General features: G+C 49.3%; 12 protein-coding genes across 12 annotated transcripts; 7 read left to right on the top strand and 5 right to left on the bottom strand.

Annotated features, from left to right (window-relative positions):
* The first annotated feature begins 896 nt into the window (after positions 1-896).
* Positions 897-1,992, top strand: EDB91DRAFT_1147818 (uncharacterized protein). The gene is made up of 4 exons (XM_041319314.1): positions 897-1,233; positions 1,287-1,423; positions 1,474-1,561; positions 1,614-1,992. The coding sequence occupies exons 1-4, from the start codon at positions 1,080-1,082 to the stop codon at positions 1,841-1,843; spliced, it is 609 nt and encodes a 202-aa protein (XP_041174505.1). The 5' UTR covers positions 897-1,079; the 3' UTR covers positions 1,844-1,992.
* Positions 1,993-2,012: 20 nt separating this feature from the next.
* Positions 2,013-8,042, bottom strand: EDB91DRAFT_1147815 (EPSP synthase-domain-containing protein). The gene is made up of 8 exons (XM_041319313.1): positions 7,396-8,042; positions 7,145-7,329; positions 6,819-7,026; positions 6,656-6,761; positions 5,966-6,606; positions 4,974-5,910; positions 4,691-4,911; positions 2,013-4,634 (listed from the first exon to the last, which is right to left on the bottom strand). Exons 1-8 carry the CDS (start codon positions 7,594-7,596, stop codon positions 2,406-2,408), a joined length of 4,728 nt encoding a protein of 1,575 aa, XP_041174504.1. The 5' UTR covers positions 7,597-8,042; the 3' UTR covers positions 2,013-2,405.
* A 657-nt stretch (positions 8,043-8,699) lies between these two features.
* EDB91DRAFT_1147812 (nucleotide excision repair TFIIH subunit) lies at positions 8,700-9,572 on the bottom strand. Its single transcript, XM_041319312.1, has 4 exons — positions 9,298-9,572; positions 9,236-9,251; positions 9,049-9,181; positions 8,700-8,998 (listed from the first exon to the last, which is right to left on the bottom strand). Exons 1-4 carry the CDS (start codon positions 9,311-9,313, stop codon positions 8,963-8,965), a joined length of 201 nt encoding a protein of 66 aa, XP_041174503.1. The 5' UTR covers positions 9,314-9,572; the 3' UTR covers positions 8,700-8,962.
* EDB91DRAFT_1147807 (ribose-5-phosphate isomerase) lies at positions 9,524-11,543 on the top strand. Its single transcript, XM_041319311.1, has 10 exons — positions 9,524-10,003; positions 10,055-10,140; positions 10,198-10,216; positions 10,266-10,443; positions 10,494-10,574; positions 10,628-10,679; positions 10,737-10,931; positions 10,985-11,071; positions 11,125-11,198; positions 11,274-11,543. Exons 1-9 carry the CDS (start codon positions 9,973-9,975, stop codon positions 11,191-11,193), a joined length of 798 nt encoding a protein of 265 aa, XP_041174502.1. The 5' UTR covers positions 9,524-9,972; the 3' UTR covers positions 11,194-11,198; positions 11,274-11,543.
* A 134-nt stretch (positions 11,544-11,677) lies between these two features.
* Positions 11,678-12,969, top strand: EDB91DRAFT_1348689 (uncharacterized protein; the record flags this gene model as incomplete). The annotated part of the gene is made up of 5 exons (XM_041325984.1): positions 11,678-12,156; positions 12,212-12,337; positions 12,399-12,556; positions 12,588-12,678; positions 12,734-12,969. Exons 1-5 carry the CDS (start codon positions 11,922-11,924, stop codon positions 12,967-12,969), a joined length of 846 nt encoding a protein of 281 aa, XP_041174501.1. The 5' UTR covers positions 11,678-11,921.
* Positions 12,970-13,869: 900 nt separating this feature from the next.
* Positions 13,870-16,837, bottom strand: EDB91DRAFT_1348688 (uncharacterized protein). The gene is made up of 2 exons (XM_041325983.1): positions 15,148-16,837; positions 13,870-15,070 (listed from the first exon to the last, which is right to left on the bottom strand). Exons 1-2 carry the CDS (start codon positions 16,741-16,743, stop codon positions 14,180-14,182), a joined length of 2,487 nt encoding a protein of 828 aa, XP_041174500.1. The 5' UTR covers positions 16,744-16,837; the 3' UTR covers positions 13,870-14,179.
* Positions 16,838-17,485: 648 nt separating this feature from the next.
* EDB91DRAFT_1147799 (uncharacterized protein) lies at positions 17,486-18,370 on the top strand. Its single transcript, XM_041319310.1, has 3 exons — positions 17,486-18,031; positions 18,102-18,138; positions 18,199-18,370. The coding sequence occupies exons 1-3, from the start codon at positions 17,833-17,835 to the stop codon at positions 18,227-18,229; spliced, it is 267 nt and encodes an 88-aa protein (XP_041174499.1). The 5' UTR covers positions 17,486-17,832; the 3' UTR covers positions 18,230-18,370.
* A 61-nt stretch (positions 18,371-18,431) lies between these two features.
* Positions 18,432-19,645, bottom strand: EDB91DRAFT_1147797 (uncharacterized protein). Its single transcript, XM_041319309.1, has 6 exons — positions 19,415-19,645; positions 19,286-19,362; positions 19,197-19,234; positions 19,063-19,147; positions 18,740-19,005; positions 18,432-18,687 (listed from the first exon to the last, which is right to left on the bottom strand). Exons 1-6 carry the CDS (start codon positions 19,482-19,484, stop codon positions 18,621-18,623), a joined length of 603 nt encoding a protein of 200 aa, XP_041174498.1. The 5' UTR covers positions 19,485-19,645; the 3' UTR covers positions 18,432-18,620.
* Positions 19,622-21,262, top strand: EDB91DRAFT_626228 (class I glutamine amidotransferase-like protein). Its single transcript, XM_041327932.1, has 5 exons — positions 19,622-19,944; positions 20,007-20,105; positions 20,164-20,268; positions 20,322-20,461; positions 20,516-21,262. Exons 1-5 carry the CDS (start codon positions 19,794-19,796, stop codon positions 20,855-20,857), a joined length of 837 nt encoding a protein of 278 aa, XP_041174497.1. The 5' UTR covers positions 19,622-19,793; the 3' UTR covers positions 20,858-21,262.
* Positions 21,263-21,445: 183 nt separating this feature from the next.
* EDB91DRAFT_1251192 (class I glutamine amidotransferase-like protein) lies at positions 21,446-22,445 on the top strand (the record flags this gene model as incomplete). The annotated part of the gene is made up of 5 exons (XM_041323344.1): positions 21,446-21,521; positions 21,587-21,682; positions 21,746-21,850; positions 21,905-22,044; positions 22,098-22,445. The coding sequence occupies 5 exons, from the start codon at positions 21,446-21,448 to the stop codon at positions 22,443-22,445; spliced, it is 765 nt and encodes a 254-aa protein (XP_041174496.1).
* Positions 22,446-23,013: 568 nt separating this feature from the next.
* EDB91DRAFT_1084272 (uncharacterized protein) lies at positions 23,014-24,068 on the top strand (the record flags this gene model as incomplete). Its single annotated transcript, XM_041315748.1, has 6 exons — positions 23,014-23,164; positions 23,219-23,314; positions 23,412-23,436; positions 23,460-23,487; positions 23,537-23,647; positions 23,727-24,068. 6 exons carry the CDS (start codon positions 23,014-23,016, stop codon positions 24,066-24,068), a joined length of 753 nt encoding a protein of 250 aa, XP_041174495.1.
* A 491-nt stretch (positions 24,069-24,559) lies between these two features.
* Positions 24,560-25,580, bottom strand: EDB91DRAFT_1147774 (Mss4-like protein). Its single transcript, XM_041319308.1, has 4 exons — positions 25,524-25,580; positions 25,125-25,464; positions 24,930-25,068; positions 24,560-24,875 (listed from the first exon to the last, which is right to left on the bottom strand). The coding sequence occupies exons 2-4, from the start codon at positions 25,377-25,379 to the stop codon at positions 24,757-24,759; spliced, it is 513 nt and encodes a 170-aa protein (XP_041174494.1). The 5' UTR covers positions 25,380-25,464; positions 25,524-25,580; the 3' UTR covers positions 24,560-24,756.
* Positions 25,581-25,651: the final 71 nt, after the last annotated feature.

The raw sequence follows: 25,651 nt of genomic DNA, 5'->3' as shown, positions 1-25,651 counted from the left end.
ACAAGACAGCTATATATTATAAAGTGTCCCCAGAGTGAAACTTATCAATGTGATTCGGGTAAGGCCCTCAACTTACTGGTTTTCTAAGCGAGCCGAGGTACGAGGCGGCGTAGAATTTAATCTATGTGTTAGTAAGCGATGTGGGCAGCACTCTTTGCTCCCGTCCACATCCGCGGTACCGCTTCGACTCGGCTTACAGTCTGTACACGCTGCAAAGCCTCGTTCTTGTTTGCACCCGCCGCCACTCCCTCTCTCAGGGTGCAGACAAATGCTTCGTAGTTCTGTTACTTAATCCAACTACTTACATTCGTCCGACGCACTGCACTCGACACTTGCAATGTCGGTGACCTGATCGGAGCCCACCCGCCCCGTCACAGCTCACCTTGCTACCCAGTTCGGGTGCATGTTTTGGGCCGAAAAACCCTCCGAGTTTTTCCCCAAAAACTTTCACTGACTTCTGGCTGCACTGGTCACGAGTGCACGCCACTTCTCGTGCGGCACTTAGCGCGCCGACACGCATAGATTATGTATTACATATATTCATTCATATTCCGACTGGCTTTCGAGAGCCGAGCAAGGTGGTTCGATGCGAAGTTTCCTCTCAGATCAACGGCATCGAATACTCAAATGGTTTCACCTATATGTAAGCAACGCTAGCCCTTCTAGTACTAGTAGGGTCCTCGGTTCCAGGTCGGGATGTATTACTGACACAATGCGCTCTTAGCCATTGATGGTGAGCCGAAGTAGCGGTTATTCTGTAAGTCTTTTAAACGTCCTGACTGAGACTCTTCTTCACACTTGGCCCGCTAACCCGCAGAACCAGATTTTCTTTCGCAACTCATGTTCAAGGAATATTATAGTCCTTATTCTCGTGTCGATGGAGCCGACGATCGTGATGATGCGAACCTTCTTGATAGTGATACAGAAACCAGACCTCCAAAATCCCGTTCCCTTCGCTGGTCGCTATTGCTGAGCCATGGTGTACTGATGTCCATAACGATGCTGTTCTTCACGCTATGGGCACGGGCGCCTTCGATAGATGACGCGGTTCTGTATTGTGGGTGGGCAGATGGCGTCAAATGACAGGAGCTTATTTACCCTTCGCAGCTCCAGCCAATGAGGCTATTGAATCCATCGGCATTATCAGATTCAACGGAACCCTGGACGCTACTTCCATATATCGTGGTTCGTCTCCAGAAGTCAACGCTGCTTGGGATAGGATAGCTGTCGATGGTTGCACCATGTTCTTTGTCCCATTATAGGCAATTACTAACGATATTTTCCAGTACGCCCAGTTCGTATGACGCTTGAGCAACTACTCAGAACAGGGGAGAAACCTTCTCCCAGCATGGCTAGGTATCCGGACGAATTCGGCGGAGGTTACATGGCAACAGTGGAAGTCATTCACCAGCTCCATTGCGTAGTCAGTTGTAATACAGGGAGGCTGGTCGATCGTTACTCACTCCGCTGTAGGACATGCTTCGCAGAGTCACCTGGAGCAAAGACCAATCCCATGATCATGGCGCCCGCGAATCCCACGAAGACTTCCGCATTCATCTCGGTATGTACGCTGTTTCCTGCCAGGCCCGTGCCCTGCTTATGTTGTACATCAGACCATTGCATCGAAATGCTCAGGCAGATCATTATGTGTCATGGTGACGTGACAATGCTCACTTACGACTGGGTGAAGGGGTCTAATGATCCTTTTCCTAACTTCAACATTCGTCACCAATGCCGAAACTTTGAGAAGGTCTTGGATTGGGTCGATGAGCACCGCGTTTCTATCCCTAAATCCAAGATGGTCCGCTTGGAGGATAACGTCAATTTGACTTCCCCTCCTTGATTGCAGTCTTGACACGTTCTCTCCCGATGACGGTTCTCGCGTAGATCATAATATGACGGTATGTAGCGAACAACCACGAATGCCCTTGAGTACTTTGCAAAGTCCAATGGAAATGCTGAATACGATCGTCTGCAAAAGAATAATTGAGCCCACACATTCGCGACGAGCTGGGCAGTGCACCATTGCCATGCATCATACAATGCATCATGTCATATTCTTCTACCCTAGACAGGCCTTTGAAAATCCACGAAATACGCTTAACTGCAGAAACTTGCCATGATGGTGTTCTTCAAACCTCGAATATTCATGGAGGGTGCTGGTAAGAAACGCGACGAGCTTGAGATCAAGTATAACTACCACGATGCCTATAACATACAATCGTACATCGACGTAGGACCAATATTTGACAGTGGAGGAGAGATGTAGAAATTCTGAACATTGGAACAGACCGGGGGAGGAGAAAAGGAGTAAACGACAACGATAACAATCTAGATCATACAACAAATATTAATATCAAGACTCATCAACAACTTTTAGTACCCAAACACGGGCTTCGATCCACCTAGGCAGTTGCAAAATATTTCTCCAACACACACTTCGACACGATATGCTTTGGGCACCTGCGTTCCGTCCAGGTTTCAAATTGCACATAGCCCTGCTCAAGGAGCACCTCAACCCCAATAACCCTCGCCCACTTGGGCGCTGCACTCTTCGCGAGCATGAGCAGAGGCGTCTCGGCAGGTTTGTATGCCATGTCCACAACCACACCATTCGCAGTCGCGTCAAACAACGCCAGCGGAAGGAGTACAGCGCCAGTGCTAGTATCGTCGGTGGTTGTCGCACTCGCTGGGACGGTAGACACGATGACGGTCGGTGCAGGCCCCTCAGCAGGCCAGACATCAAGCGTCTCGATCAGTTTGACGGGGGCATCGGGGAAAGCATTGACGAGCGCCTGCGCCTTACTTGCAGTCCGGTTGAACAGGTAGATACGCTGAGCCCCGAGGGACTGAAGCGCAAAGATGGCGGCTCTTGCGGTCCCTCCTGCGCCAATAACGAGGGCGGCAGCAGGCGCACCAATGGATGGCGCACGGGAGCGGATGGATTCACGAATGCCGAGCCAGTCGGTATTGTCTCCGTAGAGAATGCGGTTTCCCCCTTCGATGACCGGTATGATGGTATTGACGGCCCCGATGGCTTCAGCGGCTGGCGAAAGCTTGTCAAGCAGGGGTATGACGTCGAGTTTGAAGGGAATGGTAACAGAAGCACCTCCAAAGTCAGGTGCAGCTAAGGTAGCTTTGATTTCTTCACCAACGTTAGCTGTCTCGAGAAGCCCATAACTATGAGGAAGCCCAAGGACCTCGAATCCAGTGTTGTGCAGAGTCGGGGACATGGAGTGAGCAATGGGATTTCCGAACAGGAAGTAGCGTCTTGCAGGAAGCTGGCCAAGTAGGTTCAGCGCTTTTTGAATCTGCGCAAAGGAGAGCTGGCCGGGTGCCGCCTTCGAGGGGAGGAGTGGGTGCGTCACCGGGCTCAGAGTCGTATTCAGAATACGTGACATCTGACCCTCCACACCCATGTTGATCGCGATGATCGGTTTCGCACCCGGCTGCGCATTTGCCTTCGCAACGAAGTCATACAGCGCAAAGTTATCCTGCAACGTGTCCGCCTTTCCAACAATCTTGACAATGTCCCCGAGTTGGCTCGCAAGCGCGTACTTGCTTCTCACTACATCCTCGTTCCACTTCATCTTGCCGCTCCAGTCGTGCCACGACGCGATAATTTGCGAGAATCCCTTGCGAGCGGCGAGTGCTTTAATAAGCTTCTCAGTTGCAGAGATCTCCACGTCAACGTACTCCACCCCAAGCCGCAGCGCAAGCCCAAGGAGCTCAAAAGCGTCCCTCTCTGCGTTGTCCGGGAACGCACCGCCCTGGGCTATCGTGCGTACAGTGAACACTATCGGGAGACTCGTTGCCCGGCGTAGCGCAGCGACCTGCGCAGCAACATAAGTCTGCGACGGGATAGCACCCAAGGCATCGGGGGCGCGCAGTAGGTCCACACGTAGCTCTACGGCATCAACGCCCGTCGTAAGGTCTGGAATGTGTCGCAAAGCGGGCGTCACATCGGGGTATGTGAGTGCCACAAAGTAGCTACGCTTCCCAGCGGCAACATTCTCCGCAAGGTTCGGCTGCCCCGCAATGTGCTTGAAGAAGCGCGAGATCTCTGCATCAGTTGCCTCGCCGCCTTGAACGTCTATGTGATTGACGAAGTCGTAATTGGCGCATTCAGCGAACCACGGTTCCCGTCGTTTGAATACCTCGGTAATAGGCTCGCCGTAGGCAGGACGTGCAGTCTCCTCACCAAGGTAGCCCACGATCTCCTCGATGTTCCTCAGGACATGTACAACTGGGCCCGTCTTTGCATAGTTCTTTAGCAGATCCCTGGCTTGGGGCGTCTCCACAATCCCGCCGCCCATACTGATTACGTGTCCCGTCCCAGCCTCCTGGATGAGCTCCTTCAGATTCTCCGTCTCTGCGACGCGGAATGCAGGCCACCCATTTTCATGCACAAACTCGCGCACGCCGATGTTGTGTTTGGATTCAAAGTAAGCATCTGCGTCGATGAATGGGCGAGAGAGAGCAGTGCTCGCGAGTGTGCCGACATGCGTCTTTCCAGAGCCGCGCATGCCAATGAGGATCACAGATGCAGAGGCTACGGTGGAGGGTGTTCCAGAGGATGCCGTGGTAGAGCTCTCAGCGTGTGGAAGCTCGATGCCCCCAACTTTAAGGCCGATCTTGGTGTATATGTCAGGAAAGCCTTGAGTGGGAGCGAAACAAATGTGAGTCATACCTTGTTCTCCAAATCATCCCACCAGTTCGGCCACGTCTTCTCGACGCAGCGCTTCTCCTCGATGATTGTGTCGGGTACGACGGTACCTAGGACGCTGAACGCCATTGCGACACGATGGTCATCGTAGCAGTGCACGCTCACGCCGCGGTTGAGGGTGTTGAATGGGCGACCATACACCTCGAGTCCATCATCCAGTTCTTTGGTCTGCACGCCAAATTTGGCTGTGAAGGTCGAGTCAGTTATCCGAGGGAGAACAGGAATGGGATGCAATCAAAACACCCACCCAACTGATCAATCATCGCCCTGATGCGATTGCACTCCTTCACTCTCTGGTTCGCAATCCCAATGATCCTTGTCGTGTTCCCTTCCCCACCCTGCGCAACAGCAGCAAGGGCGCACGCTGTCAAAAACGCATCAGTCATCGGCTCCATATCTACCTCCCCAATCGCCTTCAGTTCACCCCTCTTCGGGCCCGTGACAGTCGTCTCATTCGCAGTCTGCACCACCTCGCATCCCATGCGTGCGAGCACGTCTACGGCGAACCGAGCGTCACCCTGCAAACTTTCGCTCCCGATATTCTCGAGCGTGCATGTTGTGCCTGTGATCGCGGCAATTGCAAGCGGGTATGTCGCGCTACTCGCGTCGCTTTCAATCGCATATTGGGCGGGATTCACGTATATGCCCTGAGGAATTCGGTACACGTCGGTCCCGGGGTCGCGCGTGACAGACACCCCGAACGTGCGCATCATTGCGATCGTCATGTCGATGTACGGCTGGGAGATCACAGCGCCACCAACGAGTTCGAGAGTCACCTCCTCACGTGCGTACGGCGCACAGAGGAGAATGCTGCTTACGTACTGGCTCGATACGCTCGCTGCAAGACGGATCACGCCGCCTTGGAGTCCCTTGGGCGCGATACTTAGTGGCAGGCAGCCCTCGGATTCGATGTAGGCAATTTCAGACCCGTTAGCGCGGAGGGCATCTACGAGAGGGCCAATGGGCCTCTGTTTCATGCGAGCATTGCCTGTGATAACGGTGGCGCTCCCAGCGTCGGGAGCGGTGGAGGGAGACACGAGCGAACAGACAGTGGTGAGGAAACGTGCAGCAGTTCCTGCATTCCCAAGGTAAATGTCCTTTCCTGCTGTGGGGACTTGAAGGGCCCCTGCGCCGCCTGTGACCACTAGCGTTTCACCCCCGTCTTCCCATGCAAAGGAAGCGCCCTAGAACAAAGTGAATCAGCAACGGCGGTGACGGATAGAAATAAAACAGTCGAACCTTGAGTTCCTGCAATGCTGCCATCATCACTTGTGTATCGTCCGAATGCAATAAGTTCTTCAGCCTACAGGTGCCCTGAGCAAGTGCAGCCAGTACCAGGGCGCGATTGGAGATGCTCTTGCTACCCGGCGTCGCCATCTTCACATGTTGTGTTCCCAGGGAAGTATCACTGAGATCAACCTTGACAGTCACAGCCTCCGAAAGCACCTTCGCGATAAGCGCATCGGCAACAGCTGTCGCTTTCTGCTCGTACGTAGCTCCAATGCGGGAGAGGATGACCACCTTTTTCTGGGGGCCGGAGTTTTTCTTATCGACACGCATAATATCCAGGAGCCTGTCGACGCCAAGGTCACGAGCACCAGGGCATCTGCTTACTCTCTGATCTGCCAAGCTTACAGGCAACCCATAGGCTCTCAAACACCTCACGAGTCTCCCAACGGCTACCTGTTTCAATATGCCCATCCCCCGAGCGACTTCCGCCTCAAATATCATACCGATACTGACGCACTCTCCGTGGAGCATGTGTGGCGTGAGGACGGCTTCGATGGCGTGCCCAATTGTGTGCCCGAAGTTAACGAGGTTGCGGAGTCCAGTCTCGCGCTCGTCGATGGTGACAATGTGAGCTTTGACGTAGATACTACCTCGGATAACGGAGAGGAGAAGAGATTGAGAGGTAGAGCGCGTGCTGACTGTGACGACCTGCGTAGCCGGTGGAAGGCGTACTGATGGCACTGTAAATCAGGGGAGCGTTAGTTTCAAGCGAAGTAAATTCGTTTTCGTCCCATATTGCCGCGGTCTTTGGGGGCATATCAGCGTGATGTTGGATTTAATGACGGAAGGGGATCAACCGCACCTTCACAACCTCGGCCATACCATTGCTGAACTCGCGCTCAGGGAGGGTCTCGAGGAAGGCAGCGTCAATGAATACGTATTCAGGTTGCCAGAACGCGCCGATGAGGTTCTTGCCAGCGGGCGTATCGATGGCGGTTTTGCCGCCTACGGAGGAATCCACCATTGCAAGTAGCGTGGTAGGAATCTGGACAAAGCGCACGCCACGCATGCTGTAAGAATGTTAGTGCAACTCACGGGATGGACAACAAACATCGAAGATAGAATGAAAACCGTACAAAAAGTCGGGTAGTGATAAAATAGTTTGCAATGAAGTACATATATACTCACAAGGTCGCAGCGACGAAACCAACGAGATCACCGATGACACCTCCACCAAGAGCGAGGATGACGGTGTCACGAGTGCAGCGCTCAAGAAGGAGGAAGTCTTCTATATCGGCCTTTCCTGCACGAGACTTTGTCGTCTCGCCAGGTAAGATAACACGGCTAAGGAAACGTGGTTTTACGGAAGAAAGCTGGAATCCAAGTCAGATTGAAATCGAGGCAAATACAAGAGATGGACGAATAGAAAGGACACACACCTTATTGATCTCAGCACCAAAGGCCTCTTCAAAGGCAGAGAGGTAGAACGGGGCTACATTTGTGTCTGTGACGAGGACATACACAGATGCAGGAAGTGTGGTGAGCACTGTACGTGCAATGTATGGGATCAAGTGGAAACCACAGTGGATGGACTCTCGTCCAAGAATCGACACTTTCAAGATGTCCGGGGTAGTGTCCATAGGAGGCACTTATGTCTGCAATCAAGTCAAGGGAAGAAGAAGAGAAAGAAGAGACGATGCTATGAACCGATGAAGGGGAGATATACTTAAGTATCGAAAAGCAATGTGGTCTGATCAATCTCATCGCGCCCAATCCGGGAATAAATCGGCCCACATGCGAACTAGCAACCGAATTGATATTAGAACGAATATGAGGCAGTACTAGTAGCTAAACCTCAAGCTAATGGACGTAGGACGGCGTCGTTGTGGTGAATGGTGTGGGCAGTGTGCATGCTAATGGTGATCCGGGTGTAGACCAAGAGCGGCTCCGTCGCCCCCACAACAGCTTCATTTTACGCCCCGACAGCGCCGAGAAACCAGTTGTTGAATAACTGGTAGATAACGAATTCGAACTCTGACATAGAATTTCTGTATGGTACTTGATAAACTCACAACGAACATGTGAGATCACGACAAGCCACCTTGAGACCAATGGGTGAGAAATAGATAGCTGTTTATCTACTGCTTCGGGTACAATTACACTTATACCGTCTGCCAGGTGGTATCTGATAGCATAATTCACCTTGCGGTCGGGTCTTAGGGAATTCTGGTCCCCTTTGTGTGCAGTCCCAAGCCTGTGCTTCTCATCTTCGATGACCGACACCGCTACAACGATATCACACAAAGGTTGTGGACCCATTAATGCGTATTCACTCTGACTTCGCCTGAATCGCCTCTGAAAGCAAACACTTGTCTCACATGAGTTTGGCGCATTCAGTAAATTTGCTTAGCTTGGATATCTGACTATGTAGAGCGAATGCGAGAGAGCCGTGGTAAGCAAATGCAGGGTTCTTTTGCACTCACGTCTGATCCTTCCACGTTCGGACACACCATGTTTGAATAGCGCGTTTGTAACCCGGAACAGTGCATACGAATCAATCTGGTTAGAAAGGTGAGAAGGTGTGATGCTGCCAGAGGTGGAGGGAAAATTCTGTCGTGGTTTGGCATGGGTAAACCGTGATGATAGACATGCTGTGACCACTGTTCACACCATTGGCAGCCGGAGAAGATCAGCTGTCTGGCACATTTAATTATTGCTCGGAACACCGACAAGGTGAAAAATACCCATCACATAGAATTTCCCTCCTAGGTCCCCGTGATCTGCGTTTTAGAGAAACCACGCATCCTCCATGCTTGAGCTTTTTTCAATGGCAGGGCACCAAGTCGAGCCAAAATCCGATAGATTACGCGTAACGTCATAAACAGGCTTGACGGCCTCAGCTGGGCGAGTAAGTAATCGTGACGCATAGCAGGCAGGAATGTGTTAAGAGACAGTCAGGTACAGGTACCATTTATACTGTGCTATGAGGAGGGGATGGCAGGATGGCTAGTTTGCTTCTAGACTGTATGTATTCTTCTCCAACTGCAATAACTGTTCGTTAGATGTCCTTCCTGATATATCGAGATTCATACCTCAGCTTCAAGCTCCCTCCTTACTCTGTACTCTTCATCTGCCTTTATTACCAGATGGTAATCATCTAGATCCTCGATGACGAAAGGATCCTTCTCGTTCATTGTGAGCAGTATTTGCTTGACAGCGGAGTCACTGAGTAAGTGCCAACGATCGGTCTATCGTTTGAAAGACAAAATGACTGCAAACCAAGTTAAAAGTACTCCTGCGCATGGTGAATTACTTCGAAAAGGCCGAATGCTTGCGCTCACCTTTAATGGCTCTCATATTTGAGCGACTGCAGTCACTGCACCACTTTCACAGACTTTTGCAACTTGCCAACTAGACTCTAGAGCTCTCAGTCTTCCACACCTGGTCTAACGCGAGAGAGTTCCCAGAACAACGAACTATGAACACACCAACGATAGTCAATGAGAACTTAATGCAGAATTGTTCTCAGCGTTGCCGTGAATATGCGCCTGAAAGTAGTGGTTGGTGGTGATACGCGTGAGTAATAGTGTCCGGGAATATGAGGGTTGTGATCGAGCACTGCATACATGCTCTTATATCTATGCCACTTTCATAAGTATCTATGCGGCCCCTCGCGCGCTGCATCATTTCGGATACAAGCTTTATATTCGTCCGCCACCATCGCCCATTCTCTTCAGCAAAAACACACTTACCATCCGCACAGGCTCTGTGAGTGGTTGATTTGCTGTGCGCTTTAGACCCGCAAGCTAGTCTCCGCCGACGCCAGTGCTTCCCAGAGAGTCGGTCAAGGTCAAGACGTTTTGAATGAACGATTTGGGACTAGCTTGGCGTTTGGCATCATATTTTGCTGCACCGATTCGCTTCCCGGAACCGCGGCCTTTCATCCATTAAAACCAAGCTGACATAGTTCGGTGTCTCCAGATTCCAGAATAACCCCCGTCCCGCAACCTGTCATCATGCCGGTATCGACTGGAGCCGTTCCGATCAGTATGATTCTGTTCTCATAGAAGATAACTAGAATGCTGACCAGCTTGCAAGGTACTATCCCTCTCACTGCCATTGAGCAGTCCAAGCGATTAGCAGCATACACTGCTGTGGATAAACACATTCTCCCAGAACATAAGGTAAGTTCCATTGATATTTATAGTTATATTTCGAGACTCATTATTCTTTGCCGCAAGGTTATCGGAATAGGATCTGGTTTGCATGTACCATGGCTGGGATGAATCTCTTATTTACTGCATTCCAGGATCTACTGTGCCGTATGTTGTGGAACGAATCGTCGCACAGGGGCGTGAGCTCAACAAGGACCGCGTGTTTATTCCGACTGGATTCCAGTCGAAGGAGCTGATCGTCATGTCGAATCTCAACCTGGGCGATATTGATCAATTTCCTACTATTGATGTCACTATAGACGGTGCTGACGAGTAAGTTTTTCTGATTCCTCGGAAATATTGTTGAGCTTGATCATCTTCAGAGTCGATCCCGAACTCAATTGTATTAAAGGTGGCGGAGCCTGCCACTTGCGGGAAAAGGTGCTCGCGGAGGCTGCGAATACGTATGTCCATGATCTTTTAGGGATATCTCGGTTCCCTCATCACCAGACTGTAGATTCATTGTGGTAGCCGACTATCGCAAAAACACGGAATACCTTGGGACGAACGTGCGTGCTTTATCTTAAATTTGATGTATTGAGAAATATCGTACTCATTATTCGCAGTTCACTTCTGGTGTTCCAATTGAAGTCGTACCATTCGCATACGCCCAAGTTTTGCGCAAATTACACCATGTTCTAGGTTCACCCAACGCTACACTGCGCATGGCGAAGGCTAAAGCCGGTCCTGTGGTGACGGACAATGGCAATTTCGTCATTGATGCACCGTTCCCCAGAGAGATTATGATGAACCCTTTAACTGTACGAGAAATATTGCTACTACCTCTGGCTTATACTAAGTCGTATTACCGCAGATTCTGGCAAAAATCAAAATGCTCACAGGTATCGTAGAAGTCGGTCTGTTCTGCGATATGGCTCAAGCCGCGTACTTTGGTAACGAGGTCAGCAAAGGAGTATCTCGCTTATTCATATTTCTGACGTCACAATCTGGCAGGATGGCAGCGTGACCGTGAAGAGCAAGATAGAGTCCAAGGTTGTCGAGGAATCAATCCTTCCTTCTTGATGGCGGTGCGCATGCCAATATTTTCAAAATATCAATTTGTAACCACGGAATGGATATGTGGAGCGGGCTTAAAAATATAGACGGATCTATCTTACACAAGCATTACCATGATGCTCTTGCACACAAGCTCGAGAGATGAATTAAGTGCCTCTCATACCAGTCGGCATTGAGTCAACGAGGTCCCATGCTCTCCCCCAGTACCAGGATTAGATCATGCAGTAGGTGTACATATGTTAACGCAGCGAGTCAGCGACGAGATGGCTCTTACTTGTGTTCCACCCGCCAACTGGATCCCTCGAGACTGGCAAGCACGAGCGGACATATATTCCGTGTTAAATTACATCTCTGCAAGACATTCACAGGCAAATTATAACAAGCCCTCGACCAATTAGCTTGCGCGCACGTAAGCCAAATGAGTTTACCTTACGATTCCGAAATAAGTTGGTTTTTTTGTTTTATCGACCTTACGGTTGTCGTTGCGTAAGTTACATACGCGGGCCCTTTGCTAATCCTAATCCGTCCACAGCCGCGTCGGCTAAACGTCGGGGTCTTTCCTGCTGCCGTATTTGATCCGTTCAGGGACTTGCGTTTCCTCCCCGTTCGGGGGCCAATCTATCTCGGAATCGTAACAGGGAGCCGCATACTCGTTCTGATCGTGATTAATGTTACTCGGTACACTACTTACATAGAACACGACGATATTCGTCACATTGGTTTCTCCCAGAGCCATGGTCAAAGATTCCTCACAATACTCTCCCGTTCATGATTTTGACGACGATGACCATGAGGAAAAACCATGTGGCGATGCAGAAAGGTGCGGGGCAGAACCTCGTCCCAAGTCGCGTATCCTTCGCCTGTGGCCTTGGTTGAGCCATAGTACACTTATTTGCACATCGATACTCTTTTTCACGCTATGGATGGGCACGCCTTCGGCTCGCCTGCACGACGATATTCCAATATACTGTAAGTGGACAGGCAGCGTTGAACGGTGAACATATAGTAATCCTATCCATCGCAGCTCCGGCAAATGTTGCTGTCGAGCCCATAGTTGTAAGGTTTAACGGAACCCTTGACTTTCCTTCTATCTATCGTGGCCCTCCTTCCCCAGAAATCGATACTGCCTGGGCTAGAATATCTGATGGTGGTGCGTCGTTCGATTTGTCCCGTTATGCTAGTCGGTCATCGTTAGCTCCTTGAAACCCCAGTCCCAACGACTCGAATGACGCTTGAGGAGATGGTCAAAGCTGGTGAAGTGGTTCCACCCTCCAAAGTCAAATATCCGGACAATTTTGGTGGAGGTTTATTGGTCTCCTTGGAATCCACCCACCAACTGCATTGTCTGGCAAGCTATACAATTACGAGAGTCTGGTCATTCTTGACTAACAGTTCTGTAGAACTTGCTTCGCAAAGCCACTTGGTTTGAGTATTACGGGCCAATAGAACCTTCGTTCCAGAATCCCCCCGAAATACTCCGTATGCATCTTGGTAAATACTCATGTTGACTTGAAGTACCCCTGCTTATAATACCATTACGCTTCAGATCACTGCATCGAAATGATGAGGCAGAATATCATGTGCAATGCCGACGTGACGATGATCACATGGGACTGGGTGGAAGGACACAAGAGCCCCTACCCCAACTTCAACACCCGGCATCAGTGCAGGAATTTTGAAAAGATCTTGGATTGGGATAACAAGCATGCTGTTCATATCAGTAAATCAGAGTTCTCTCGACTCGAAGACACGGTTGATATCGCCTCACCCTTTCCAATCTGATGCACTATGATGTATAAGGAATATTGCACTGCCTACTATTCACTATATACATAACTTACGAGGACGGCGATATCGATGATTGAGCTTGGCAGAATTATTGTATCATTGATTATAAGTATGGGACTCATGTAAATTGAAAATATTGCTGTCTTAGACTTCCTAGGGCAATACTTCCAATGACAATAAATAGGATTTCCTTTTTCAAAAATATCGCCTCAGCTGGGGGTGATCATGAGATTCGTGGAGTACTGTGCAGAATGCACTGAGTCGTGGATCAGAGAACTTGACGAGGAGGGAAGGTTTCACTATGGCATAATGATCTTACTAGTAAGTACTTGGCTGACTCTACATAGCCTCCCCTGGCCAAGGCTTATAAATTAGCCTGGTGACCAGCCCGTCTATCAGCTTCTCGTTTGAAGTCTGATAGATGTCCGAGCACAACCAGCTCAGTAACCAGCTCCTTCACTTATATTGGCATTCGAGGCAAGGTCAACTTTCAAACACGTTCCGACATGTTCACCTTCCACCGTGACAATGTGACCATCTCGGACAAGCAAATATGTCCTTAGAGCTTGACATCGGGCACGGGCATGGTATATTTCTCGCTATGAGGCAGGCTTGCAAGGACCCAGGCTTTCAGCTGACTCGGCGAGGTTCGGAAGTAAGCCAAGGATAGTCTATAGGCTAGCCATGTCACTACCAAGTAACTGATCGGTGGTGACCAAATGTCCAATTTATTCAAGCTACAGCCTGTACAAGGAATGGAAGATCGGAGCTAAAAGCCTTGCATGTCTGGGCATCTAATGACCACTAAGAATTCCTCCAGTAAGCCCACCTCGACTTGGCACCACAAACCTCAACCAGAACGGCAGCAGAACGGCAATGTATTTCATAATTCTACGCATCAAACCCGTTCGGGCGTTTAGAGGGGCAGTTCCGGTCTTCCTGGACCTGACGGTGGTATGTGCATTAGGTCGAAAATAGGGGCCCGACTCAGGGGCATACATAAGAACAAGTAGACTTCAGCAGTTCCAGATCTAAAGCCTCAACTATTATGACAATAAGAAAATATACCTTATTATACAGGCTGACGTCAAAAATCAAGTCCCCATGGATCGTATCGTAAGGAAGAAACGAAAGTGGTGGAAGAAACGTGGAGGGGTGCAGAGAGGGATAGAATACGTTATAAGTCAAATACCAGCCTTCGGGGTTATTGAACGTCTTTCGCAGGAGCTAGCATCGATGGGTCGTGTGTCGGTGCATTGGAATCTGACGTACCCTCTCCGCCAGCTGTTGTACCTTCTGCGGAAGTAGAACCACCCTCTCCAACAACACCACCTGCCTCATCTTCGCTCTTACCCCACGACAAGCTAGACATACTCATCCCATAACTGCCTCCGCTCGTAGAAGCATCCGATCTCTCGCTCATCCGGCTAGGCACACGCCCTACGTCCTCTTTCCCACTCATCCCGCCCCCCATAGCACTCTTGCGTCCATCCGATCGAAGACTCCCTCGACTAGGCACGCGCAGGCTTTCAGGCCGCTTTAGAATCGCATCTGCCAATATACTATTCTGCCATATGTCCTCTTGGTCCTCTTCTGCTTCGCTGATAACGATGCCTTCGCCAATGTTCTCCTCAGTAGAGGAAGATTCGGAACCGCGTCGTCGTCGCCTTCCACGCGATGGCGATGACCCTACTGAAGAAGATGTATCGGGGGTATACTGATCTTTTCCTCCGCCTGCACTTCCGTTCCTCACGTTGCTTCCCGGACTCATGGTCATTCTGAGACCCGAGAAAAATAAGGGCGACATTCCTGTACCGCCATAAGCGCCTGGAAAGCCGGGGTATGGGTGGTAGGATGATGCAAGAAGTGCTTGAACGTGTGCGGGTGGATTGTGGCTGAAAGTTGGGGGAAGGCTGTTGTGCGAGAGATTGGGGCTGTGAGGATGCAGGCGTGGGGAAGGGGATGTGGGAGATGAGAAAGATGAGGAGGACTGTGCGGGAGATTGTGCTTGAGCTTGCGCCTGGGTTTGCAAGGTTGTAAGAACGGAATATGCGGCCTGAAGCTGCTGCATGAGATGATGGACTTGGGCTTGTAGCTGGGGATCATGGTGAGTATATGATAATGACGAAGACCGTCACACGACGGGACGCTCAGGGAAGAGTGAATACTCACCTCGGCTTCTCTCCTCCTCCAAGCCATTGCATCCTCATTCCATCGCCACTTTAACTCTTCGTTCTCTTTTCCCAAGTGTTCGGCCTCTGCACGGGCCTTCTCTTCTCGTAGTCTCGCAGCCTCAAGTGCACCACGCATGGACGCGAGCTGTGTTTGAGCACTCAATGGGCCAGCAGGCGAACCTATGTGTGCAGTATGAACAAATACCCCTGGTGGGGGCGTCGAGCCTCGCGAAGCACTTGGTATTGGGGGGCCAGCCGCTTTCTTTCCGTTCATGATTGGACTTTCAATTGTGTTCAAATGGGTATGTGTGTGATCATTAGGAGACGCCTGAAGAGGGTTCAAAGTGGGAAATGTAAAATGTGGAAGTGTTGGCGAAGGAGCAGGTTGTGGGGAAGTGCCGGAGGGAGATGGCGGTAGTCCAATAGTCGATCCCGGATTTGGGTACAAGGGGGAACTGGATGCGGATGCAGAGTTGGATACCGTGATTCGTGCCGGAGGAATGGAGTGAGAGGCTGATGAGGATGCCAAGAGGGTACTGTGCGAGATAGAGGTCAAAATCGCGCAACTCCCATTGGACTTATCAGCTCCACGCTGCTTAGGCGTTAACCGTGGAGGCTTAGTGAGAGCGTCTGCTGTGTATGCCTGTGATTGTCCATCCCAATCCAACGCGTGGGTAGATGTGGATGCGTGGAGTGGCATAGACTGAGATTGAGAGTAGGAAGTGAATGAGGATACACGTTCATGACTATCATGGTCTTCTGACAATGGCGCTGTGGAGGTGGTTGGAGAAGATAATTCTGGAATGGAGGGAGCGGGATCATGGTGACAGGGGCTGCTGGCAGGTTGTACATTGTCGACCGTGCCATGCAGCTGCGTATGCTCAGAACGTGAAGTGCGCATGGCGGAGTTATGGGACGTGACTGTATTGTGACGCGAAACGGATGCTGGTTCAGAACTGGATGCCGTCATGCAAGCAGGTAGGGAACGGTCCTCATGTGGTTCACCCGCCGGGGGTGATTCTGCGCTCAGAGGGGATACCAGATGTTCTTCAGGGAGATCCGAAGCAGGTGAAGCTAAAGACGAAGTGGATGGCGCGACTGGCACGATATTATCGCTACTTGAGGAGGATTTGGACTCCATCTCAAGAGCCGGTGATTCGCTACGACTGTGAGCGGGTAGTCTAGACTGAGTGGCCTTTGGGGTAGACTTTGTCTTCTTCCCGCCCTTAATAATCTCCTTATACGGGACTTTTCCTCTTCTGCGTCGCTCCTTGGACCGGGAAGCCTTCTGCTCGAGCTCTGTGGTGGCTGAAGTGGCTGCTTCCGGAGTGCCCAGTTTCTCTGGGACAGTCATATCGAACTCACCAGGAGTACTGTGACTAGCAATATGAAAAGTTGAAAGAGCGGCGGTGAGTATGGAATGAGCTTGCTGGGAGTCGGGATTGTCGTTCACGGGATAGTTGTCCACGTACTTTGCCCGCCAGAGCAAGATGGAGGCAACAGCGAGGGCGAGTGAAGAGAAGGTGAGAAAGAAGAGTCTGTTGTCGTCAGCGAGCAGCCAGTTGTGTGCTTGCTCTCGCTCACCATCGTCCATAACGACGACGAACAACAAAGTGTCCAAGTCCTACAACTTCACCACAAACTTTCTCATTTTCAGTCTCCGATTACGGTATATAAATAATACTACTCCATTTTATTATTATCTCGTGTCCTCCCCCATATACTACTTACACGTATCCTGCCGCCGCCCCCAATTCTACTTGCATGCATACCTACTCAACGTTATCGATCGATATCCGCATTATTATCGCACTTGTGCGGCAGCAAGCAAGTCCGAAATCGCACGGTGATTGTCCTGGAGATCTCCCAGCCTATTATGGAAAGTACTCGGAAAGTTTAAAGCTTAACTGTCTTCTTCAGGTCAAAACAGAAGCTTTAAAGGCTTCAAAGCCGTCATATGGTCACCTGGAAGAATTGAACATGGCCCTCGAGCATCTGACTACTTTGCTCATGCGTTACCTACATAGCATATGGCACATCAATGTACCAAGCGGAAATGCCTAACTACTGGATCACATGCGGAGCGGAAACAAACTGGCCCACGAGTCCACCTTGGTGCTTCTACCTCATGTCTCCAAGGTTTCGTATGGTTGCTGCATCGCTGATACGTTAACCCCGTCGCTACTATGAAGTTGAATGCTCCCCTCAGGGCCCTCATGCTTGTGAATTACGGTGCCGATATCGTCCCACCTTTCAAGCACGAGGGCGTCACGTGTTAAGAACCTCCAAGCGTTTTCTATGGATATCGACCTCTCAAGTTGTTTATCTCAATGAGGCTTGAGCATCCTATCGTACTTTGGCAGCCCCGATGACTCGCTGAATTGCTTTACCTCTTTAACGCAGACAGAGTATCGTGGAACATGACGGTTATGATCGCGACTCACATTAGTCGTGGTATCTCATGGCTAAGCTCTACCGGATCCTAGAATCTCTTGCATCTGACCTCATGGTTTATGTACATGTTACATACATCGTGCATGCATTGAACTTTCCTAATTAACACCGAAAGTTTCTCAGGTTATGACGATCCTGACTGCGAGGTGACCACCAGGTGCGTACTTTTGGGGCTAGCATCGAGAAATTCCCCGAGTGCATACCAGCCGAGCATGGGGACCACTCTGGAATGGAAGTCAGGTGTCCTTGGTTGCTTATCAAGCCAGTTTACTCATGTTCCTTGTGGTTTGCAGGGATTCGCAGTGCCTCGTCACTGGCACTACTTTCACATCTGGTGGTTTTGATGGGAGGATGCGCTGAGCGTCTCAAGTACATAACCTTCGTATTCCACCACCCGACTGGGACTAGATGCTATCTAGTTCCCGTGGGTCAGTAAACCGTTGGGAGAGACTCGTCATGACATTCGAAGATTACAAGGAAGTCTGATCACAAGCCCAGATTATGATTTTATCCTCGATAGCGACATGAACTGTCAGGTAGATACCGTTTCATCATCTTTAACGTTCCTTTTGTTGAATATTACCTGTCTCTTTCTGATACGGTACGAACCTGATTGTGAGCTGTGATACATGAAGTCTGCGTGGATGCTGGTTTTTTTTCCATTACAACTCGCAATCAGGTTTGGATTTGTACTGTGCCTTGGTCTGAAAAGTGGCGAAATGCCATCCCGAGAATCTGTCAGAACTTTGCTAGGGCACGACGACGTGTGCCCACGCCACTCGGTTGGGTATATAATTCATAATGAAAAAACCCGCATCATGAACAATCGCGCTTGATACGCTTAAGGACCGCCAAGGCAATGATTTTATCACCATCGGCTAAGTAGTGGTAGGGATGAAGATAACTCGTTGTCGTCAAATGATGAGCCATAGATTGCATGGGCTAAACAACGAGTGAAGGGTTTGGGTAACACTATGTAAATAATTATTGCGAGTACATATTATTGCGATGGGATGTTTAGTGCGACGAAGAACTTGATGCCCCGCCTGCCTCTTCCTTCTGAGCTTGTTGCGCCAGTAACCGCCTTGGGATTAATAATAAGGCAAGGGCATTTGACTACAAGGATAGAGACCCACTGTCTGGCAGCCAATATCATCTGTGCTTTCCTCTCCTGCAAACTGGCCTCGCGCTTCTCTGACGTGTCCTCCCAGTTCGCTTTGCCAAAGGCAAGATCGTCATCCGGTGATAAAGTAGAAGTCGTCACTCTGTCTTGTAGCTTGTAACGAGCTATAAGGTTCTCTTTCGGGGTCGGTGCTAAACCTGTTGTCTGTCCTTGGGGAACTTGCCGCGCTTGTGGAGGAGCCTCTGTGCGAGGATAAACAGTGAAATATGCTGGAGGAGGCTATAAAAGAGAATACTCGAATACATGGAATTGATATCGTGTGAGATATGGCCGCACCGCATCAAGATATCCACGCTCTAGGATTTTATTCGAGGTGATCTCGACGCTCCCCGTCCTTAGCAAGTCGTAGCGGATATTATCTCTATGACATAATCATTGAAGAATTCTGCAGTTGATATGAATGAACATACTGTGGTATGGTCGGAAACATGGAATGTATCTGGTCGACCTGCGGGGAGGGATTCAGCATGATAATTCAGCATAAGAGTTCCAGCTTAACCATTTCCTGCGTCACATTCTTCGGCCTGAAGCCAAGAGTTGAAGACGCCGACCTCCTAGTATTGGAATGGTCGCTTGCTGTCGTAGGAACTCGTCAGCATATTAGATGACTCGATAACTCGTCACTTACATGAAGTCGCCCATCGGAAAATGATGACGATGACTGCAAAAGCGACGATAGCGTTTACGACCTCGCTCATTGAAAGAAACCACTAGAGTTGCCTGAAACTACTGACACGAATCTTTGAAACGGATTGAAGTGAAAGCTGGCACTGCCAGTAAGTGGCAGTGTTCGTTTTTCCATAGGATTCCGGACCGAACCGGCTAATATAACGCATCCTTTTCCACAGCAAAAAATAACTTGCAAGGCCGGATAAGTATATGTCAACAGCGGCTTGTAGTATCACAAGGATGCTGCGTGGACATCGGAACGGAAACACTGCCCAAAGCACTTCTCCGAATCTTGTCGTCATTGCTAACTGCAAGTAGTCCCTCCCCTCGATTTTGCGATGTATAAGCCGGAAACACACCGTCGTATTGCACTCCTCGTTTGCGACGTACCCGCGGATGCGATTCGGGAAAGGCATGGGGACTACACAAGGATTTTCGGAACCTTGCTGGAAGTATCACTCAAGCCCATAAACGAGACTCGTTCAGCTGGTTCGTTATGCATTTATAAATGACTCCGCGACGAGACTCAATTTCACATGACTAACACCCAGACTCACAAGCGACGTTCAAGCTTGAGCCTTTCGACGTGCGCGCGCAGGTTTATCCTAAAGATGTTGATGAATACGACGCAATACTAATCACTGGCTCTGGTGCGTTGACGACTAGATGCGTATGCATGTATATGAATTTGACTCCTAATATGTGCAGTATCTACCGCCCACGAATATGAACAACCAGGTAGAGAATGGATAAAAAAGTTGATTGAGTACGTGAGGGTTGTCGCGACAGAGAAACCGTGGATAAAGATATTCGGTCGGTGAATATATTTTATAAAATGTCTACAAGTACTGATACTGGTCTAACAGGCATATGCTTCGGACATCAGATCGTCGCGCTCGCTATGGGCGGGACATGTGTTCGGAATATGCGTTTCGAAGTGTCCGCAACAAAGCTGCAGCTAACTGAACTCGGAAAGAGAGTATACGGCGTCGAATCTGGCATTTTGGTTAGATTTTCTTTTTTTTTCCATTACTATCGTGCTCATGTTTCCATTCTCAAGAACATTCATTTGATGAATCGTGACCACGTTCCCAACGAGCCGCCATCATTCCATATTCTTAGTTCGTCTAACCAGTCACCAAATCATGGGATGGTCCTCTTTTCCGACTCAGAGTTCTCAGAGGATGCACCGCCCTCGAATTTTAGCCTGACCGACATCCATATTCTCACCAGTCAAGGTCACCCTGAATTCACGGAATCTATAATGCATCTACTACTCCGCATACGGCGAGAACTCCTGGGACCTGAGCTTGTCCGTGACGGTGAGAGCCGTGCAGGCAACCAGAACGATGGAGTCGCGGTGATTGGGAAGGCCATCTGGGGTGTTATGGGAGTAGAATGATGAATCTTTATTTTGGTGCCATCAGATGCAATAGAAGAAACATATCTCTCGAGATAAGTTGAGATCCATCGAGCCCGCGGGAAGCCTTTGATAGGTCATATCTCTGCTCGTCGCCCCCGACGGAGACAACATGACACGCTACCTGCTCGAACTTGCGTGCTAATGATGCTTTTCAGATATATCGGTGGTTCTTCGATCGACAGCTATAATATCTCTGCATAGTCATAACATTGCACTTCCGAGCCTTGTGGTGTAATCTTATCTGGACCCGTCCGAGTGCCCACGCTGGACTTGGTTGTTATCTCTTGCGGCACCATTCATCGAATTTGATCTTCGTGGTTGCGGCGTTCCGCTTGGGAGTGAGTTGAATACTGACACATTACACTGCGGCCGCTCGGCGCGTTCCGAAGCGACTATATTACTTTGCCGAGATATTTGCAGGTGCGAATTTGTGTTCCCACTTACGTCGGGGATCTCATTGACTGACTGCACGTACTTAGCTGGTCTTTGCGATGTATGAGCCGAGAACACATCGCCGTATCGTGCTCCTCGTTTGCGAGGTATTTGAGGATACGATTCAGGAAAAGCATGGAGAACTACCCAAGGATTTTTGAAACCTTCTTAGAGGAATCACTCAAGCCCATAAACGAGACTCGTTCAGCTGGTTCGTTGTGGGCCCATCCATTGAATGACTCTGCAGCGAAGCTCAATCTCGAATCACTGACCCAGACTCAAAAGCGACATTTACACTCGAGCCTTTCGACATGCGCGCGCAAGTTTACCCTAAAGAAAATGAATATGATGCAATACTAATCACTGGCTCTAGTGCGTTGTCATTACTTGAATTTCTGTATGCATGTTTACGAACCCTGCTCATAACATACGCAGCTGCTACTGCCCACGAATATGAACAACCAGGTAGAGAGTGGATCAAAAAACTGATTGAGTACGTGAGGTATGTCGCCACAGAGAAACCGCGGATAAAGATTTTCGGTCGATTATTTTATTTTATGACTCGTGTGTAAGCGCTGATATCGACAGCAACAGGCGTATGCTTCGGACATCAGATCATTGCGCTTGCGATGGGCGGGACATGTGTTCGCAAACCGCATTTCGAAGTTTCTGCAACAAAACTGCACCTAACCGAGCTCGGCCAGAGAGTATATAGTGTCAAATCCGACGTTTTGGTTAGAGTTCCTCGTTTTCCATTAGCTATCGTGCTCATGTTTTCATGCTCAAGAACCTTCAAGTGATGAATCATGACCATGTTCTTACTGAGCCGCCATCATTCCATATCCTTGCTTCGTCTAACCAGTCGCCAGTCCATGGAATGGTTTTCTTTTCCCAATCAGAGTCATCCGAGGACACACCGCCCTTGAATTTCAGCCTCACCAACATCCATATTCTCACCAGCCAAGGTCACCCCGAATTTACGGGGTCCATGATGCATTCACTCCTCCGTTTGTGGCGAGAACTCCTGGGCCCTGGGCTTGTCCATGACGGCGAGTCTCGTGCAGGCAACCAGAATGATGGAGTCACAGTCGTTAGGAAGGCCATATTGAGGGTGTTATGGGAGCAGGATGACTGACTTTCCATTGAGATTTATCAAGTGTGACAGACATTGTCCAGAAACTTATATCTCAAAATAAGTTAACATATCTGCTCATCACCCATACGTGGCCCCGGCGGAGACAACATGTCATGCTGCCTGCTCGAATTTACGTGCTATGTTTTTCAGATGTATTAGTCGTCCTTCGAGTTGACGATCAACGACTAATTGTCTCTGGTGTCTCCAACTTTCTTGCACAAAACTCGACATTGATGATTTTGCGGTCTTTGCTGATCTCTCAGGTGTAGTGGTTCACTCTTTCCTGGACCGGTCCGAGTGCCCATGGTAGTTTCGATACCTGTTACTTATCTCTTGCGGCACCGTTTGCCGTAGCTTATCTTCGCGGTTGTGTCGTTCTACTCGGGAGCGAATTGTATACCGACACCTATTGTCATTTATGCTCCATCCGGTGCTTTCCGAAGTGACTGCATAGTGATTTGCAGAGATTGGGCATAGAGGTGAGTATTTGCCTTCCCACTTGAACGTAGGAGTCGGTGATCTTATCTGCCAGTGACAACGCATAGTCTCCTGAGTCCTGACCATTGTGATGTGTGAGCCGAGAACATATCGCCGTATCGCACTCCTTATATGCGACGAGCCAGTGGATGCGATTCGGGAAAAGCATGGAGACTATACAAGGATTTTTGGTACCTTGCTAGAAGAATCACTCAAGCCCATCAATCACACTCGTTCAGCTGGTTCGTCGTACATCTCTAAAAGGACTCTGCAGGTTTAATATCATACTGACACAGACTCGCAAATGACCTTCACGCTCGAGCCTTTCCACGTGTACTCGCAGGTTTACCCTAAAGATGATGAATATGATGCAATGATAATCACCGAAGCTGGTGCGTTGACATAGCTTAGATGTGCGTATGCAGATGTTTGAATTCTGTCCGTCACATGTGCAGCTGCTACTGCCTACGAATATGAATTGCCGGGTAGAGAAGTGGATCAAAAAACTGATTGAGTACGTGAGGTATGTTGCCACAGAAAAACAGCGGATAAAGATTTTTGGTCGGTAGATGTATATTATGATACGTCTGCGGCACTGATACCGGCCTCAATAGGAGTATGCTTTGGACATCAGGTCATCGCGCTTGCCAGTGGGTGGGACATGTGTTCGCAACACGCGTGAAGTTTCTGCAACAAAGCTGCAACTAAACGAGCTCGGAAAGAGAGTATACGGCGTCGAATCTGGCGTTTTGGTTGGAGTTTCTCATCTTCCACTGTCATCGTACTCATATTTTCATTCTCAAGAATCTTCATTTGATGAATCGTGACTACGTTCCCATCGAACCGCCATCATTCCATATCATTGTTTCGTCTAAGCATTCACCGAATCATGGGATGGTCCGCTTTTCTCAGCCAGAATCCCCCAGAGATGGACCACCCTTGAATTTCCGCCTGACGGACATTCATATACTCACCAGCCAAGGCCATCCTGAATTCACGGAGTCTATAATGCGTATGCTCCTCAACGCACGGCGAGAACTCCTGGGCACTGAAGTCGTCGATGACGGCCAGAGTCGTGCGGGTAACCAGAATGATGGAGTTGCGGTCGTTGGAAAGGCAATATGGGGTATGATGGGAGTAGAATGACCCATTTTTATTTCGGAGCCACACTGGCTAGGTGTAACAGAATATATCAAGATAACTCGGTCGCAGCTTGTGAATGAGTTGTGATTCATCGGGCCAACGCAAGTTTGGGATTCTTTGCAACGATTACTAGGTTCAATGTTGTACTATTTATTTAGACTTAACTTCGTCAGAGTCAGTTTCCAGACTTCCGCGACTTTTCGTGCAAGTGGAGTGGGCTGGAAACATATGTCTCAGACACGTCAATACTGATGATTCTCAACAATCTGCCACGAGCACCTATAATTTCGGATCCTACATCTTATTTCAAAATCCAAATCCACCATCGTGTACTACTCGGATCAAACTCTGAGCTTATCTGATTCACTCTAACGAGATGCTGACATACTTTCCTTGCACATTCCTCAGGCTCTTACACAATTCCCTATCATGATGATCTCCTTGTTTCAAGCATCGGGATGAAAGAAAGATACTGTTCCGTGTACCAGGCGTGGCACCAATAAAATCTCTGCGCGTACCAAACGACCATACAGCGACTTACCACGACAGCTCTAGCTTGAGCATAGGGTTTTGCGAGAGTCAAGCCTTCCGCGGTCAAGTTTGTTGTTGAAAATGCGGTCGTTATTTCTTATTCGGCTTCCTGAATCATTCAGTATTGGTCTGTGAACATGTGAAGTCGCCCATTAACGTGTTAGCGATATCCCACCCGCGAACAAGCCAACCAGAATTCACTACCCCCTTCTTCGCACCACCCCAATGGACCAAGGTCGCACTCCGCGCATATTAACAACTTGAGCGATTTTGCTGCAACTGCTAGTGATCTGGTTTTAGGAAAGAGGAATAGGGAACCAGTGTTGTACTGACCGTCTTGCCGGACAGGCCTCGTAAAACCAATGTTCTCAAATTCCATCATACTCGGAGTTACTAACCACCACTGGACAGTGGCAGGTGGTGTAGGCAATGCTGGAAGGTCTGGATGAAGAGGCTCTTTTGTGAGATCGAGCTAACGACATCGCTGAGTGGTGTCGATTGTATGCATTAATCAGAAACGAGTCGGACCTCAACGCTAGCACTTTCTACCCATTGGCCAACACCCGCTTTCAAGATGATGCTACCACACCCACTACGGGGACAGAGAAGGTCGAATTTGTGTGTCAATGCTCCTGGATCTGTATCTTGTGATCTAACGACCGCAAGTACACCTTGATCGAAATCAGAGAGTTTGCGTATCGTGAAGCGGTTTCCGTTATTCGATGGGCGTTGTAATGCTTCCAGGGCACCAGGAGGCAGAGACTGATGCGAAATTTCCGACATGATGGGCGTGTCAAGCTCTTGCAATGAAGATTGTAAGGGTTGATAGAAAGGTAGTTCAAGCGAAAGCTGAAATCCTTAGTGTCACCTGATCATCATTATGGTCAGATAAGATAAGATAAGATCCATTTCAATTCGCCAATATACCTGGAAAGGTGCACGATATCTCCTGCTAGGGCAGCTGCGCTTCTTGCGACTTGTGTTTCTACTCTGTAAAGCGGGATATGGGTCAATATAGTCACTTGACAAGTCGCGTTTTTCTTTCACGTGATACG

The sequence above is a fragment of the Suillus paluster genome (assembly GCF_016628075.1).
Source record: "Suillus paluster strain FC165 chromosome Unknown EDB91scaffold_51, whole genome shotgun sequence".
In the NCBI taxonomy this organism is placed as follows: domain Eukaryota; kingdom Fungi; phylum Basidiomycota; class Agaricomycetes; order Boletales; family Suillaceae; genus Suillus; species Suillus paluster.
The sequence above is the reverse complement of the archived record's forward strand: the minus strand, read 5'-3'. Positions and strand labels throughout refer to the sequence as shown.